The sequence below is a fragment of the Symphodus melops genome (genome assembly GCF_947650265.1).
Source record: "Symphodus melops genome assembly, chromosome: 7".
NCBI classification, from domain to species: domain Eukaryota; kingdom Metazoa; phylum Chordata; class Actinopteri; order Labriformes; family Labridae; genus Symphodus; species Symphodus melops.
The window spans coordinates 17,237,017-17,255,049 of NC_136697.1; the positions used below are offsets into that span (position 1 = coordinate 17,237,017).

An 18,033-nucleotide genomic window follows, 5' to 3' on the forward strand; every position below is an offset into this window, starting at 1 on the left:
AGTCTGAAGTTTGTGACACAAAAAGCAAACACAAGCAGCAAAGACAATTGGCTGTTTTTAGTTCTATATTATACACACAATAAAGGAAGCAGTATCATGTACCTGTCTGTGCAGCCAGCTCTCACTCTCATCCTCGTGTTTCTGAGATCAACAGAAGACAAACAGTTCAACGTTTCTGGATCTATGAACTTGTTTCTAAACTTGAGTGTCCATGTTCATGATGTTGAAGGAACGTGTCACTGCTTTCCACAGTGACAGGAACAACTGTTACAGGGTCTAGCTGCAAAGGGAAAACTTGCTTCGGGTTTAAATCAATGAATATACGGTAGTTGATTTTTTTTGTCTTTACATATGATTTGTTGAAATGTCAGAATATCACCAGATTTAGTTCTAACTCAAGCTGACTTCTTGTTCGTGGTTGTTTTCACCTTAACACAGACTCCAGTTGTCGCCTCACATAGAGTCAGGATGGAGTTGTTCTGCGCTCTGTTCAGCCAGTTGACAGCCAGTTTGGTGCTGGTGGCCCATTTCACCATGGTGATGTAATATTCCTTCCTGCAAAACCAGAAGGTGAGAATACATCTTCACCACTAACAGCCGCCTCTCCGTGGCATTTTAACAAAATGCTCCAGGACTACTTTTGGGGGCTTGATACTTCATGAATTATAAGTAACTGTTGGACTGTCACTCACCCTATCCTGGGGTCATCAGGTTTCTTCATCACCACAGTATGCAGGGGACCGTTGAGGCTCACCACTGACAGGTGCACTATAGGGTTTTCCTCCCCGGCCTACAGGAAATACGATAGGTCAGACTGCATTTCAGTTTAAGACAGTGATGAGTGTCTTTCTGTTGTCAATCAATCAAAGATCTGAGCAAACAACAACATCAGGACTCCAGGATATTTAAACCTGCAGTAGCTCAGTCTGTAGGGACTTGGGTTGGGAACCTGAGGGTCGCCGGTTCAAGTCCCGGCACGGACCAAGTCCGGAAATTGGTCTGGTAGCTGGAGAGGTGCCAGTCCACTTCCTGAGCACTGCCGAGGTGCCCCTGAGCAAGGCACCGAACCCCAACTGCTCTGGGGCGCTCTCTGTGGGCAGCCCCCTCACTCTGAGACCTCTCCATTAATTCAGAGTGAAAACCGAATTTCCCCTCGCGGGATCAATAAAGTATATGAAAAAAAAAAAAAATAAATAAAAAAAAAAAAATAACTGAATGTTTGCCCACAGAGGGCAGCAGCTATCACTCATGTCCATTATGACATTTCATCACCTTTGGCATATTGTACTACACTACTTCACTATCCCTGAAAGATAATTACTCAGCCATTTTAAAAGAAAAGCTCAGAGCCATTTGAAAATACTTGCCAAGGAACAAAAAGCATTTCAAAGAAATCTGGATAAAAAGTAGTTAGGGACAAAAAAACAAACATCTTTAACCCCTTTCAAATATTGCGATTCTCTTTGAAACAACCGATCACAAATATTTATTTTATGAGGTAAAAGGATGGTAGTGTAGTTAACAAAATTATCCTGCACTAAGTCATTCATTCATTCCGAAGGTTAGAAAAGTCTCAAAATATCCAGAAACAGACTGAAGTGTCTTTAAACTACGGCAGGTGGTAAAGTCTAACATTCACCCTCCACTTAGTTTTATTTTTTACATCCACCGTCCTCTGATGACTGTGTCAGGCTGATGTTAGCAGATGGCTAATGGTGGTGTTATTACCGTAAGAACTGCCCTATGTATCCAAAAAGGGGATATAGAGTAGTAACTCTTCAGACATGCCTTTGGGTAGTGGTACTCCAGACTGGCAGGGTACGGCGTTCCTGTGAAGAAGGGAACTTCCATCTTAGGTACCAGCGTGTCGTTGATGGTTATGTAGGCCAGACGCAGCCCGTCTGGAGACCACCAGTGGGCTATGTGTGTCTGCAGGATCTCCTCTAACAAACCAAAGAAGAAGAACATATATTACACACGTTGAGGAATTCATGACATAGAACAACAGATAGAGTTTTAAGATTTAGAATTATTCTAAGTGTCTTTTTTTTTTTTTTTTAACAAAACGCAAAATCAAAAAAAGTACCTTTTTTGACTCATTAAGAATCTTATACTTTCATCAAGTTTTCTTTGTTTGTTCCTAGAAAGATAACTTTTTGTTGTCTTGTTTGTTCCATTAATTCAAATCTGTTGTTTTATTTATATTCCCTGAGTGCAAAACAAGGTTTTGTTTGAGCCACAGATGTTCTGAGTGAGGGAGCTGACATTTAGGAGGGAAGTAGGACAAACAGTGTAGAAATTCTCCCTTTCTTAATGATAAATATTTATATAATATATATATATATAATATAATAGAGTCTTTTTCCTACAGTTTTCTGATGACTGATTTTCCTCCAGCAGGTGGCAGAAGTGCTCCATGAAAGCACGCTGTAGTCATAGATGAACGTCAACGTTTCACTGTCAAGAAAAATGATCATCTCGACCTTGATGAGGACTTTGTGATCTTGTTATTCAAAATGAAAATACCAGGAATGCAAAGGCTGAAGCTGTTGTTGTTAGAGGGTCAGCGTTTGTATGGATTTTTTATCTGACCACTTTCGCTCTCTAAGGCCAACTTTCTTTGTTGGAGCACAGCGGGGGTTTCAAGGCCTGTGCCAATTGAATAACATGGTGGTTTGCAATATTTTTTTGAAGGTTGAAAAATGTAAGATGTCGCTTGGCATGCAGCTTCAAATGAGGAAATTTATATTTGACCTCCAAAAGCAACATTTGTCCACAACAATCACTGCTTTGAGTGGCAATCAAACTCATTAGCAGAGCAAGGGCAGATGTTACCATTACAAACACCCACACATGCAGGTTATCATACATGCACACATGAGATCTCATAAGTTTCTCACACACTTGTTTACTTTACAGCAAACATTATCTCGTCTCCACTTAAAATCCCATGACTTGTGTTTCCTTCAATCAGATCTCCAAACTGGGTCACTTTAAAAACACTGAAATAATGATGTAGCCAGACATGCCAGGTGTTTGTTTGTTTCTACCAAGATCTGCACATTATCTGCAAACAACTCACAGGTGTTTCATTTGAAAAAAGAAGGTCACGATATCCAAAGTTGTTTTAGGTCGTAAAGAAATGTTAGAGATTCAAAGGCTAAGTAAGCAAACCTTGAGTTCCTTGATTCAGCAGAGAGCAACCGAACATGTATCAGCAAGGTGAATGAGTAGAAGCCGTCAATACAAGTGTGAGCGTCCTGGCTTGCACGCTTTAAACACTTGTCCCACAATTCAGAGATGTTTGTGTTAACTGCTCATATTAAACTCCTCCACTCAAGGTTGACCGTAGGTGAATGTAGTAAATATTAAAGGGAGAAATGAGGCAGCTTCCCATTCAATCACGTGTAGAAATACTGCAGCCAACTCAACCTCACCTGTGTAGTGTAAGCAGTGTAGCTACATGGTGTCTGTGTTTATGAAACACTCTGTTATCCACTGATAAACATATAAAACAGTAGGGGAACACACAGCAGAACAAATCTTTCCGTAGCATTGAAAATGGATTATTTCTCTCGTCATGTTCTGTGTCTCGAACAAAGAAGTAATCCCATTAATGAAAAACCGATTAGCCTGACGCAGTCCATGCAATGACACTAAATTTCTCTCTTCATAACTGTCATTTTGTAATTACATTATCCAATTATACTGCAATTATCACCCAAATCAACCCCTGTATAAAACAAATCCAAAATGTATAATTACCAATACTTGTAAGAGAAGTCTTCCCTTACTAAAAAAGAACGCTATGAACTTTATGATAAATGAGTGCAGAGAGGAGAAACTAGTCTCAATCATGGCAGCGAATCAATGAACAAAGCAATATCCAAGGTGAATATAATTGGAGTGTCTGTCACACATATGCATTAATCAGAAAATGTCTCATAATAAATTACACGTGTGCTGCTTTTTGAACATCTGCTGAGAGAGATTGCAGCACAGAAGACATGAATTAATTACGTTTCCTGAACACAAAGACAAGCTATGGGAAGCCTTGAGTAGGAGGAGTACTGAAACACATCCAGCTGGGCCTTTTCAAAAAGGAACCATGCACACCAGCATCTGCCCACCTCGAGGTAGCGGTGAGTTTGCAAGTGTCACCTGATGAGAGCAGATCTTCATAATACGTCGGTTTAATACAATATATACTTGAATGTTCGTTGACACCCCTGACCAAGAGTTCCCACATAGTTTTTGAACCAGGAGTCGCGTTATTGGTTCAGTCTTAGAATCATAGACCAATTTAAAGAGACTGTCATTTCAACAATGGAATCATCAGCCTAATTTCAATCAGGCGTACAAAGTATTTCATTGTCGTCGACATGCCCTTCTAACGTAAACAGTCAAGCCTTACTCTCCACAGAACATAATGTCATGGCATTCCAGATTCAACTAACTCTCCTCAAGCATTTGATATCCTTATGAATGATCCATCTCTTTAAGAAAGCCTCCATTGATCCCCTTTTTCTATTTTATTGTCTCTGTATATACAGTGTCTCATGCCTCATGTGATTGTTACCAAGCTGCACAGACATTGCCATATCCCTCTGAAAACTAAAAACAAAGAGCAAATAGGAACCAAGGTGTCGAAGGATGTCTGCAACTCATCAGACCCACTCTGTGTGTTGGCTATGTCTGGTCCATGTCTTTAAAACACAAGACAAATGTTATCAGGTCGAGATGAAAAAAAACAAAAAACAAAAGCCCAATGAATGCTGGACAGACAAACAAAGGTTTTAATGATGATCCAACGATTTGAAGATAAACTTGAACATCCACTTGGAGCCATGTAGCCTGACATCAGTCATCTTCACCAGTGCTTTAAGGACTGAAAGGTCGCAAATCCCCAGTAGGTGCCAAAAATCTTGTTGGTAGCCATGACACCATGAATGTTAGCCAGTTTGATTCAGCTTCTTCAATCGTTTAGTTTTTAAAACTGAAACATATTCCTTCTCCTGCATTCCAACTCTAATCAACACAGAAATGGTGGACATGATTTTATCCTCTGCCTCGTAATGTGTGAATAACCGTGTTTGTAATCGTCTCACCCTCATAGAGCCAGTCAGCGAGGCCATTGAAGACAACTCCCTCTTTACCGGTGGCCACCAGGCGGATCGCCGGGCTCACTACGGTCGCTCTGTAGTAGATGTTGTTTTCAAAAATGAAGATCTAGACAGAGAAATGAAGAAGACATGTTATGACTCTTTCACTGTACGTCTCAACATCTCCACCTCCGTTTCTCACATCTCTCATGTGCAGTACAAGCCTTTCACCAAACAACCTGTTACTTTGTTTATCACAGCATGACTTCATCTTGATCCAGACTGGCACAGCCTTATACTCAGTGACACTTGAAAACAGTTTCAGCCAACACCTGCAGTAAGCACAGTATTAAGTGAATCTGCTAAATTGATTCCTCTACAAAACAGAATGAAGCTCTTTCTGTATCTGATTAACTCACTGGAGCTGGAGGAGACACTGCAGACATACCCACAAGCATACAAAATCACACACATACATGCCAGAAGCTATGCTCAAGCACCCAATGAGCTCTTGGTTTTATTAATATATTTCTCTAACAGGATCAGACAATGTTTTTTAATGACAAGACACACCATCTGAAGCAATCAAGACAAAACCCTTCTGTCATTTCCCTACACTGTTTTCTCCGCCTGGTGCCAGTAGGAGGGAGATCAATGCTGAATTGATTGGTATCTGAGGTTAAAGCTGTGTTGTTGTAGCCATGCGGTCAAATCAAACCCTTTTAGTTAAATGTAAGCCTGAAAATCTCCAGTAGAAAACTCAAGAAAAGAGAGAGAGGGAGAGAGAGATAGCTCCTTATGATCTCTGGCTGCTGTTGAGAAAATCAAAGTTTTATATCGTGGAATCAACATCTGAAGAAAACACATCAATGCTGGGCTCTGCAAAAGCAAAGGGAAGCTGGTGGTTGGGGGATGTTATAAAACTTCCACAGACCTGAAGAAAATCACAGGCCGGTTTCAAAGCATTGCATAAAAATTGAAACCCTGAAATTAAGATTTTTTCGAAATCACAGAAAGGTCCCCTTCACCTCCACTGCAAAAATGGATTAAACCCATAACGCATGGTCAAATCTTTCAAACTACTAAACCAGCCTTTTGGTTAGAGGCATACATTAGCAGTACCAAACCATGTTATTGCATTTAGCCTTCATGACCTCTGAAACCTGGAATGATTTGCAAAGAGCAGGGGACAAGCTTTTGATTTAGGCTCGTTTATCGGTGGACTTTTCAAAGGATTTAGATGAGAGGAAAAATAAAATAAGTAAAAGGCTAGAAAAAGTCATTCCAAAGGGTGGACGGATGAAAGAGGCAACATCAAAGATACCTGTGAAGCTCAAATAGCAGGACTTTTTTTTTGTGCGAGACTGCGTACGTGTCTCAGTGTGTTTCTAGTTTGTGAAATATTGTCCAATGACACCGCAGGATACTTTTCCTGGTTTAACTTTTTTCATTTTATGTTGCTATTTTTCCCTTCCTCCTCTTTTAGTCATCATAATGTCTTTGTTAAGTGTGTGTGTGTGTGTGTGTGTGTGTGGGTGTGTGTGTCGCCCCAGTCTCACAGAGTGCTCTGTCACGCTAGAGTAATTGCTTGTGGTTTAATGAGGGGAGGATTCATCTCCCTTTTCTTCTCACTGTACATCTGACGCCTCACTGCGCACAGTCATTCTGCCGCAGACACTCACACACACCTCTCATGTGTAGTAGGTGCTGCTGATGAATGAAGAGATGAATTGCTTCGCTTCTAGGGAACTAGGATATCGTTCAATTTAAACAAGGTGCAGAAGAAAAAGTCAACGTGTCTGATGTTTGCTGGGTCAGACATAAACAAGCAATGAGAGTCCAACTATTTTTCTCACATAACCTCAGCTGTTCAATAAATCAAACACTGAGCTACAGAGTCGCACAAGAAACAATGAGGTACACTATTACCATATGCAAATGTATCCCTCGACAAGGTAAAGGCAAAGTTGCACACTTGAAATGTTATTATTTCCTCACAGTAGTGTATCTGTAATTTAAGCTAATGGTTTGAAAAAGCAATTATGGAGGACAAGAAAGCTGTCAAGTGTGTGTAACACAATGAATCACACGACTGCCAGTTGTCAGGGAACCACAATCCATGCAGGAACTAATTCTGAAAGAGAAGTATAAAATCAAAGAATATAACAAAACAGGTGATAGGGTCAATTGCACAGTGAAGCTCATTAAAGAGTAAAACAGCCACGATGCTTTTCATTTACACAAAACGTGATTTACTGGCCAGCAGGGGGAGACTCCACCAGCTGCAAAAAAAAGAAGTCGAGGAAGTCTGTGAGAAAATGACCCACCCTCTCACTTGACTGGTTACTTTATGAAACAAGTGCATTGTTTTTGTTTTTCACACCAAGAGTCACTCGAGGAGCTGTTTATTTATTTGGGTAGTTCTTTTATTATGAGCCAAATAAACATTCAAATGTATATCACACTTCTCTGACTTAAAGCTCATTTGAACATAAAGTTATTTGTTGTGCGTGTGGATTTCACAATTGAAAATACGTATGATTACATTTACAAACAAAATACGCTCTACATGCAATGATTTTTAAAAGGTTAAAGTATTTGAACACAGTTAACTTTGCAGCTTTGAAAATAGTTTTTCAAAACAGAAACCAGAAAGTCTCCTTTTTTACAGGGAGAAATCACTTGTGATTTCAATGAATTTGGGTAAACTGTTAAACAGGCTTTATTCTACTAAGTATTCCTGCAACTATTCAGAGTTCACAAAGTATTTCAATTTGGAACGAGAAATGCATACCAACGACAAGGCCAACAATCTGCTTTGTTGCTTGTGTGTGTCTGATCTGTTCCAAAACTCAATGAGTTCTTCCATTGGCACATTCTACACCCGTCTACCAAGTTTTAGACAAATTGTGCAATTTATTTTCTGTAATCGCCCTGAAAAACGGACAAACAAACAGCTCAGAAAAAGTAAAAACAGCGAATTTCTCCAGTTACAGAAAAAAATAATACAAATGTGTCTTGTTTAATGAAAAATGTGTGAATAAAAAGCCAAATGAAACTGCCAGGAGTGCTTTCCCAACTGGACAAAACTACTGTTGCGTTTTACACATACACAGACGCAAATTGAAATGCGCACACACGCACACACACGCGCACGCGCACACACACACACACACACACACACACACACACACACACACACACACACACACACACACACACACACACACACACACACACACACACACACACACACACACACAGTGCAACCTCAAACTGTCCATGCCATGGGTCATGCCACTGAAATGCCATCTGCCACTGTGGCTCTCACCAGCCCGTGTGTTGTAACAAAGCTGTGAAAGTGAAAATAATGTGGCTTCATGTTGGCAGAAAGTAAACAGGTCAAATCAAGGAGATTTCAGACTTGAACCCTTACAGCTATCATTTGAGCATACAAGAACCTCTTACTGGTAGACTTGCTCTACTGTGACAAACCATAAATCACTGCAGTGCCTCCTCTGCAATGCCATGCTGACTCTGACAGATCTCCACCTGTGTGCCAGCATTCATTGAGTGTAATCTCGAGTGTGAAGCCTCCTTACCAGCTGTTGGCCTCGGGGTCCCCATCCAGCAAACTGCAGGGCAGCTTCATGCACCTCCGGAGGATTTAAAGGCCAAGTTTCCCTGTGGAGAAAACATATAAAAGAATAAGCAACAAATATGTGTTATTTAAAGCTTAATCTGTAACATTTATTTTTACAAGTACCCAGTCAGAGCAGGAAGTCATGTGTTTTTAGCTTGTCCCTTTACTGAAAGCTTCATCAATCATCCAAATACTTTTTTAGCACATACTGACTTTATGAGGCTCACTACAACTACAGGACAGTAGGGGAATAAACAGACAGAGATTGATGAAAGTCTAAAAACAGGACAGGCTGAATGCAATACTGAAAACACAATTTGACCTTAAATATATTCCCAGAAGGGGTCAGCAAAAGTCATTGGACCATATGAGGTCAGACTGAGGGTTTATTTTAGTCCACTGAAAGATCTAAGGCAGTAAAAACAGGACAAACAGATGAGAGGCAATGAAAATAAAACACAACAGATGTGGTTCTTACTGTGTCACCAGGCTGTAAATAATATACTTGGCCACGTAGGAATGTTGGTAGATCTGCAGAAACAAACAACATCACAGTGAAACCCTATGAGAAGAATTATGGAGTTACGTAGTACTGTGCGAGTGTTTCTCACCGGTTTCACTTCAAAGGCAAACAGAACATGCTGCATGTCTGGAGACACTTGGTACTTGGCGGCTCTGGATCTGTCCTGGATGGGATCAAAAACAAACTTGTGGTTGTTACACACCCAGTACAGCAGCAGGAGAGGGTTTACATACCGCTCTTGGAGTAAATTCAAAAAGGAAACAATGCTGGAGTAAGATGATACTCACAAACAACTGGTGCGGCACGATAACAGTTCTCGCCTTTGTGTCAGCATTAAGCTTGACAACATCCCCATCCCTGGTACGATACAGAAGCTCATTGTCTGTAAATGACAAATAAAAAAAGGCTACTATGAGAGAAAAATTATGAAACTTCCATACACATTTAGTCTGCATCTTGACATTTTTCTCTTGTCCATCTCTATCAACTATCATTAGTAATCTTAATTGTTATTACAGGTAAAATATTGAGCCTTTTTGGACACTTTGGGCTTAGAAAACCTGACATTGACATATATATTCAACCTAGACCCAACCTTGATACAGTATGTCATTTGTTAGCTTGCAGTAGCTTAGAAGCAGAGTTTTTGTCCTTCTGTTAAATTAAAGGTCACCATTCACTCTCCTTTGGTTTTACGTGTTCATCTTGTTGAGAAAGGATGTGGCTCTTAACCTGCTATATTGTCTGCATATTATCTTTTTTGGGGGTGAGTGGTTGTTTTATTAAAAATCCTCAGTAACCTAGCAACTGGTTCATAATTCATAGAGTTTTTTCTTGCTATTCTGTTTCATTCTGGCTATTTTGCTACCTTCTTTCTTAACGGCTGACATATATTTCAAAAACTGCACTTGGTACAGCATGCCTGCGTTGCTTACGGTTATAATGCTGTACTTTTCTTGCTTTTTGAAAACGCAAGTACAAAGTGAGTCCTGGACAAAAAAAACAAACCATTTCCATGAAAAGATTAGAGCTGGGAGTCATAAAAAGGTGATTGTGAAGCAGCTTTTCTTTCTCCTGTAGTAAACAATCTGGAGTGGATTCAGCCTCCTTGTGTCCTTGTTTTAAGAGTTGGAGTATGCTGTATTCTGTTTTATCTTCAGAATTTGAATGTATCAGACAGACAGCAGCAGCTCTTTGTGTTAGAGCTCAGTCTGAAGGTTGAATCCTTTGTCTTTGGATGGGAGTCTGTGTGAAAAACTAAGAGGTGAGTCCAAAGACTACTGAGGCAGGCGGTGATCAAAGAGCAGCAGGGATCAATTACACACTGCTATGAATGAAGCCCACAAAATATTGATGAGAGGACTACGAGAGTGTGAGCTTGTCCCATTGGGTTTCTTATCAGAAGGTCATTAGCACCAAATGGGAGTTGATTGCATTAACTCAACTGACAAGATGCAATGTTGCACAATCGAGTGTCAGGCTTTCGTCAGGTGCTGAGGATGTTTCGGTTGTAAATGAAGGGCACAGAAGAACAGAAACTTAAGTGATGACATGTTCATAAGCCGGTAATGTAAGAAATCAGAGGAGCAGTTTGCGCCGTAGGACAAACGGACATGCAGAAGGTCGTAACGTTTCTGTCACACGTGTGCAGGTGAGGATGTGAAGTTATATAAGACAAAGCTGCATTCAAAAATACGTATGCAAGTCAGCAAGTGTGTTCATGCTTATTCTGTAGAATCAAAGGTTCGAAAGAGGGAACTTTAACCAGTTTGTACTCTCAAATAGGGTGTAAATTGAGTAGTTTATTCAGTCCATCATTCAGAACATGAAAATATTTCATGCACCTGTTTTGTCGAACACCAGAGGGCAACGATTCCACTGATCCAACGTTTCTGAGCTCAGGTAGGCGCTTCCTAATTACTTCTTTGTCAAGGTCACAGTAAACCTCTTTTGTACATCTGTTCATTTCAGAACTTGTGATTGTACACTGACCAGCATGATTGATGCTTAGATTGTCAATAAGAAAAATCATTACATATAGACTGAGTTGGCACAGAGACAGATCATGTTGCATAACGTCCGTGCCTTTTAGATAATCAATTGTTATTTGATAAAATAATCCCCACAGAGCCTCATTTTTAACAAATACCTTTTCTACAAGGCAGACTCATGAAGAAGAATTCAATTCTATTCTTTATAAAAGACTGAAGACAAGGTTTTAAATATACCTACTCATTTTCATCTATTAAGCTCCAAAGGTAAAGCTTTCAAGCCCCCTTGTCACATTTTAAAGTACATTTAATAATCCACTAAGTGCTTGTTCCTCGATATATGAACCGAAGCAGAACTAGCTTCGGCTTTTTTTTCAATTTTAACATATAGGAACTGCAAACTGCCCTCCAGCTAGATCCATGAATTCCCCTCAGAGACTTTCAAGTTTTAGTATTTGATGTTATAAGGAGCACTTCAGGCAGAGTCGATAGGTTTTTGTATGCTGGTTGTGTCTTTCTCTGGCAGTGAATGTCTCTTGTTATATTACTATTGAGGGCTTCACTTCTTTGTGAGAGAGTGAATTTCTTTTCCTCCTATTGTGTTTGTTTGTGGTTTAAAAATATGTGTTGTTTAACCAGACATGTTCTCGGAAGAGCTTGCTAGGTGCTTTTATTTTTACTGTTTCAAGCGTTATTTTTACGATATTGCAATGTCAATGTTCACCTTATTTATAGACTGATACATGAAACAACAACTTCCCTAACTATATGAAACACTCAAAACAATGTGTCAGATTTGAAAACTGATGCAATATTCTGAAGCACGAACAGTAGCAATGACTGACATTATGTGTCTGGACATGTTGTGCATTTTGACACGAGAGGCAGATGCAAAATGTCAAACCACTCACTCACCGCTGAGCCATTTGGCTTCTGGGTTGTGGATGCGAAGGTCAGGACCAAAAACATCCTCGATGGTTACTTTCTTCTTAAGGGCAAGGCTGTCATCTTCACCTGTCCAGTGCAAAAAAAAAAAGAACTATATACAGTATATCCATAGATTATAAAAGACATAAATCATCTCACATATCTACTTACAAGTGATTCTCTGAGAACACTTTAAGAAGTTGTTGTTTAGTCTTCTGGGATTTTTTAAAGTATTGAAGCCTGTAATTTTACTTTCAGAGCTTAGCTCAGGGAAAAAAATATTGTTATGCGTCTTTGTCTAGGTGGCTTCAACCACGCACAAAAGCCCCTTGTCACCTCACAAAATCCTTTTCTTTCTTTCTTTCTTTCTTTCTTTCTTTCTTTCTTTCTTTCTGGAGCTAGAACATCAAAACTACTACCCGCTGTAGTTAGAGCAATTTAGAAGAAGGTACAAACAAGAAAGAGGCCCCTTATATTGCACTATTGATCTGAGAGCTTCAGTTCACATCTGCTGGATTCATTTTTTCAGCAGCGAGGGGGGGATAACTTCTTCCATCCTCAAAACTCAAAATGAAATCTTGAGCTGACAGCTGAACCTCGACCTGGGAATGACTGCAGTGGATGTGAGAAAAGTGAAGGAAAAGTCTGTTCACAACTGTCTTCTGCTACACTTTTAGTCAAGAACAAAACTGTCAGACAGCAAATGTCAAGATGGCTGACAGAACAATGTTCTGTGTTACAGCACTTCTTCAACAGGCTTCACATTGTGACTGAGCGACAAGATCTGAGTCTCTAAGTACTACATCAGACATTGTAAAGTGTTTGTCTACTGGAAAAAAAAAAAATCGGAGAATTTCTCTTGTCTGGCAAGAGTAAGTGGTGAAAGCAAATTTCCAACACGAGGCAAATGGTATCTCTGATGTGATGCCAATCTGACAAATGGCTGCAGCTATTACGACATAATCATCCCCATTAAACAGCTCTGAATGGCATTACTCATTAAAAGGCCCATTACCTGGCGCGATGTTGACCTCCACTCGGTGTAAAACAGGTACACAATCACCAACTGGAGAAAAACTGTCAGCTTTAAAACGTCGCCCCCTTGAATAAAGGTTATTCAATTAAAAAAGCTGTCTGTGAAGTACGAAAATGCAGCGGAAGAAAGAGAGAGACGATTCATCTCAGCAGTGTTTGACTACAGTTATAGCCAAGGACGCTGATTATCAACAGGCAAGAAAGACAGAGCATCTTGGGGACCCAGGCCAATAAGAGACCCTCTTCACCCTCAGTCTGACAAACTTTATACCACAACAGTGACTCACAATCTGCAAAGTTTGCAACGACAGTAGAAAACCCCCCGGTAGTGAGACAGCCCTGTCAAGCATTGTATGACATGTAGTTGTTCTTTTGTGGATGTCAGATCATTGATAGCGTAACAGTGATGCACGCTGGTTGTAGGGGCCCCCTGTGAATTTTTGCCTTGGTCCCCAACAGACTCTAGAGTCACCACTGTTTAAAGCCCACCTGTATGTAGAACACGAGGCAGCTGTGTGTGTCTGTGATTATCACTGATTATTAATATCGTCTTCTTCTTAATCTATATCTATCTTCCATTAAAACTATGTGCAGTTTGGAATCTTTACTAAGACATCCAACAATCTTCAGCTATTTCAGTGAATTTTGTCGTAAAATTAAGCAACATCCAACCATCGTTTTTTTTTTTTCTCTTTTCTTCTTCTCTTTTTTACAAATGTTTCAAGCTTTTTACTAATTTTCAACACTGGGGTTCATATAGGTTCATCATAGGTTCTGTTCCTGTCTAGCACTGTATGTATTTTATGGCAGGTCCTGATGTCTATCCAAGATGGTCATAGAGGGAGGATGCCTCTTACACAGCTAAATAGATGTGTGAAAACTGTGTGTATTTTCCTATGTTGTGTGTGTGTGTGTGTGTGTGTGTGTGTGTGTGTGTGTGTGTGTGTGTGTGTGTGTGTGTGTGTGTGTGCGTGTGTGTGCATGTGTGTGCATATGTGTGTGTGCATGTGTGTGTGTGTACATACGAGGGGTGAGAAGGATGACAGAGGTGACAATTAGGGAACAGATGATGACGATGACCAGCAGGGCGATGGATATTCCTTTCCAGTTCCTCTGGGGTGGAGCACTGCCCACCAGGTCCTGAAAATCAACATGACACATGACATTAGTGCATGGACACTCAAACAGGCAAACAAATATGACCTTTTAAACATTTAAGTAACAGTTTCTACAGGCTTAATATCCACCGTTTTCACAAATAAAGACGACCTTAAAGCCATGAGTTTTGTTTCAAAATGGATGCACAGCATTTCAGCAATGATCTCATCATGCATTGAACAGATGTAAGATTGTACTGTCTCAGTTGGAGCCAGAGATTGGCCGCAGGACAGCTCATTCCTGTCAGACAGATGCCAAAAACTCAGCCACTTGTGCGCAGTAACCCCACATCATCCAGCTGCTCCCCGCGGCTCCCACACTAAGAGTCCCCGCAGCTCTGCCTGATAGCCAGAGAGTTGCGACGCCTTCAAAACAGACACCACGGGTACAATAATGAGCCACTCTCCTCACACAGCACAGCAGATGGTAGATGGCTAATCAGTGCTATTCGAAACACATACGGAAAAAAATCACAGGACACACAGAACATTGTAGCAGTAGAAGTGCATGAGGATGCAATCGGATGGCCTCTAAAGACTGCAGGATGCTCAAACACAGATCCAGAGGCTCGTTTAAATGTGAGATTTAATTGATGGACTCTCCACAAACACAGTCATCCATTCCTTTACACGTGTGTCAATATCACAGCAACGGGACATTTAACTGGAAGAACTGCAGATTCAGGTTAAATGAAGTGCACATTTTCAGAGTTAAGGAAATAAAACCAACAAGGGACTGAAAAAAAAACAACTTTTACTTCAACTTTTGCTCAGTCAAAATAAATATTTCTCACTTAAAGAGCAGAATAGAACATTGACCTGACCTGTTTAAGTTGTATTAAGGCTCAACGTATTGCATCATGTAGGCTGCAGTAACTCTGAGAGACAGGAAGCCAGCTGTAGGCTAGGTCCATCTCGGTTTATTCAGTTCACTTAACCTCACAGCTTCATTTGGTGAGTCGGTTTTGGGGAATTTTCAATGCAATCAAAGGGACTCATAATATTAGAACACTTTAGGCTACTCTGAAATACCATCAATTTGCATGTACTGTAATTATCCCTTGATAGAAATGACAAAAATGTCAGTTTCATAAATGAATTCAATCTACATCCAGAGTGTTAGAGAGTAAATGTCAGTAACCGGGGTTTCATCAACACTGAGTGCACAGACAGAAAGGCAAACAGATGGACAGACTCACACAGAGACACATGAACATTCACTTCTCTGGCCGCAGTTGGTGAGGAGAGGGAACAGCTCCAGCCACCCGTATCAGTCCAGCTGCTGATATCCTTGTTACCAATTAGACCTGGTGTCTATCTGCCTACATTGAGGGGTTGTGCAGTGCGCAGCGGCTCAGTGAACCATCCACGAGGTAATGAGGTGTATTTGTGTGCATGTGGGAGGGAAATGGATGACTCAAGTCTTACACAGAGAACATCTTATTCTATATATTTTTTTAAACATTTGACTTTTAAACATTTGAATAGGAATGAACTCGATGTAGCCATTTAAAGTGTGTGTGTGTGTGTGTGTGTGTGTGTGTGTGTGTGTGTGTTTGCTGTCGGTGCATCAACTGTCTCTGCACAGTTTGTCTCAAAACGTTGCAAATCAATAGTGAAGGCAATAAGTACACAGAAGACACTTCAATAAGCTGATTTATTTCTGCTGAGGTTAGGAGTTTGGTGATATGGACGTGTAGGCTGGAATCATAAGACATTAATGTCCCTATGCTATCACACTCTAATAGAGAAAAAGACCTGGAGCTGCAGAAGTCTGTGATATCAACCATCACCTCAGACCTTTTAATAAGCCAATAAAAACAAAACAAGGAGATGCTTTGACAGTCACGCCGATAACCGTCTTGTTTCTGCACCTGCTCGCTTGCTTCCTCATATATCTGCGCTGAAAAGGGCTGCACCTAAGTGCAAGTAGTTGATTTAAATGCAACCTGCATGGTCCTGTATTCAGTTCGGTGAAGCCTCTACTTGACAGACAGGTTCAGATCAATAAATGGAACAGCTGGATCCACACCAACAAACACAGGAAAAGTGTCTCTCAGCTGATTGTGTTCAGACATTTTGATGCCAGCCCTGGAGGAATGTAACTAAATGTTTAGTTTCTTTCCCCCACTGTTTATACTCAGTGTGCTGGAGCTCAAGAGGAGCAAGGTAAGATTATTTAAGACAGTCTACTATTCTAGTCTTAAGTACATCTCCCACATGCCCTGTGGACTCATTCAGACAGTAGAAATGTAGAATGCAGACGACCTGATGCGCAGGAGTAGCTTCCCTTCCGTGCTTGGCATTTCTGTAAATAGACACGCGCTGATTCAATCAGAGGTCAGGGAGCTTCCAAGAATCAGATCAATAAAACAATCAAATGCTGTTGGACATTTGCCTTTTACACTGTGAAATCCTCAATTAAACAGCATCCAGCTGACACAGTTAGAACCTTTTGACCTTCACTGTCAATAATCCTGGATACATAACACTGATACTGAAGGATTGTGAGATCAATGTTTAGGGTACTTCCTGTGACAAGCTAAGCTGTGGTTAACAGAGCCGTCAGGAACACTGCATGTTATTTTTAAACACCCACTCATTTTACAAAAACCAACGCAAAGAACAAACTTAAAAAGAAATGGTTTAAGACCTTAAGGCACACAATAAAACTAATGCAGTGAATTAAGTTGCGATGATTTTGGTTATTTGCCTAAATCCCTTCATGCTGTCACACGGACCCATTTACATCCAATAGAAGTCACACGTCAAACGTAGAAACAATTTGTTTCGGAGGTATCACTGCATCATCTCTGACAGCGTTTGGAGAGAAAAGCTTGTGTACTGACAAAAAGTCTGCAGATTACATTACTCATCTCTTCCACCGCTGACTCGGTCTGTTTGAAGTCAGAGGCAGATAAGAGAGATGGTGGTGTGAGATTATATTTACTGACAACTCTATATGGAGGGTAAAAATCTGATTAGAGAAAAAGGGGCAGAAGGAGAATTATCACAATATTTAACAAGCAGCTCTGAAACTGTTTTACATAACCTAATGTTTGTGAATATTGTTTCTCTTCAAAGCAAAAGCAGTTCAACCAAAACAAGCTGAATACAGACAGAGTAATAATTAAATTCATTAACCCATACAACTGTGTGGAATTACTCTGTAAAAGTCTTACTTGTGTTAGGGATGATATGGATCAGTAAGGTTCTTCTTCTATGTTTTTCTTCACCCTTATCTTATTGTTTTGTAAATTATTTTTGGTCTGGTATTCATGAGGGGAATAAAGAACAGGTTAAAGCTGTATTTTATCTGTAATCGTGAAATAGTATAATTAATTTTCTCACATAAAGTCTGTGAAAAAAACAGTTTAGGAATTTGTAAACTGTAATAAATAATTATTTTTGTAATATTGTAGGGAATATGTTTCCAGAAATAATCAGGCTGTACTACATGTACGAAATGTAAACCTTGAACTGTGTTTCACATTTATATAGCCTAACAAATATGTCTAATACAATAGGATAAGATCTGTGTGGCACTTAGTTTTATTAATTTTACAGAGCGTCACTAACGTTACCATGCTACTGAGCATTTCACCTGTTCAGTCAGGCGAACAGAGTAAACCGGTCAGGGAGAATCACAGACTGC

At 40.1% G+C, this 18,033-nt stretch overlaps 1 protein-coding gene across 10 annotated transcripts in view; it reads right to left on the reverse strand.

Moving 5' to 3' along the window:
* The window catches only part of LOC306826318 (A-type potassium channel modulatory protein DPP6-like), a 62,614-nt gene that overhangs the window by 4,768 nt on the left and 39,813 nt on the right, over nt 1–18,033 (reverse strand). For all 10 annotated transcript variants that reach the window (XM_079347530.1, XM_079347529.1, XM_079347526.1 and 7 more), the window contains 11 exons: nt 14,247–14,361; nt 12,175–12,273; nt 9,556–9,650; nt 9,357–9,431; nt 9,224–9,276; nt 8,705–8,786; nt 5,109–5,229; nt 1,789–1,943; nt 693–790; nt 429–555; nt 103–141 (listed from right to left, as the gene is read on the reverse strand). In XM_079347530.1, coding sequence (XP_079203656.1) covers nt 103–141; nt 429–555; nt 693–790; nt 1,789–1,943; nt 5,109–5,229; nt 8,705–8,786; nt 9,224–9,276; nt 9,357–9,431; nt 9,556–9,650; nt 12,175–12,273; nt 14,247–14,361 — 1,059 coding nt within the window. The remainder of the gene's footprint in view (nt 1–102; nt 142–428; nt 556–692; nt 791–1,788; nt 1,944–5,108; nt 5,230–8,704; nt 8,787–9,223; nt 9,277–9,356; nt 9,432–9,555; nt 9,651–12,174; nt 12,274–14,246; nt 14,362–18,033) is intronic.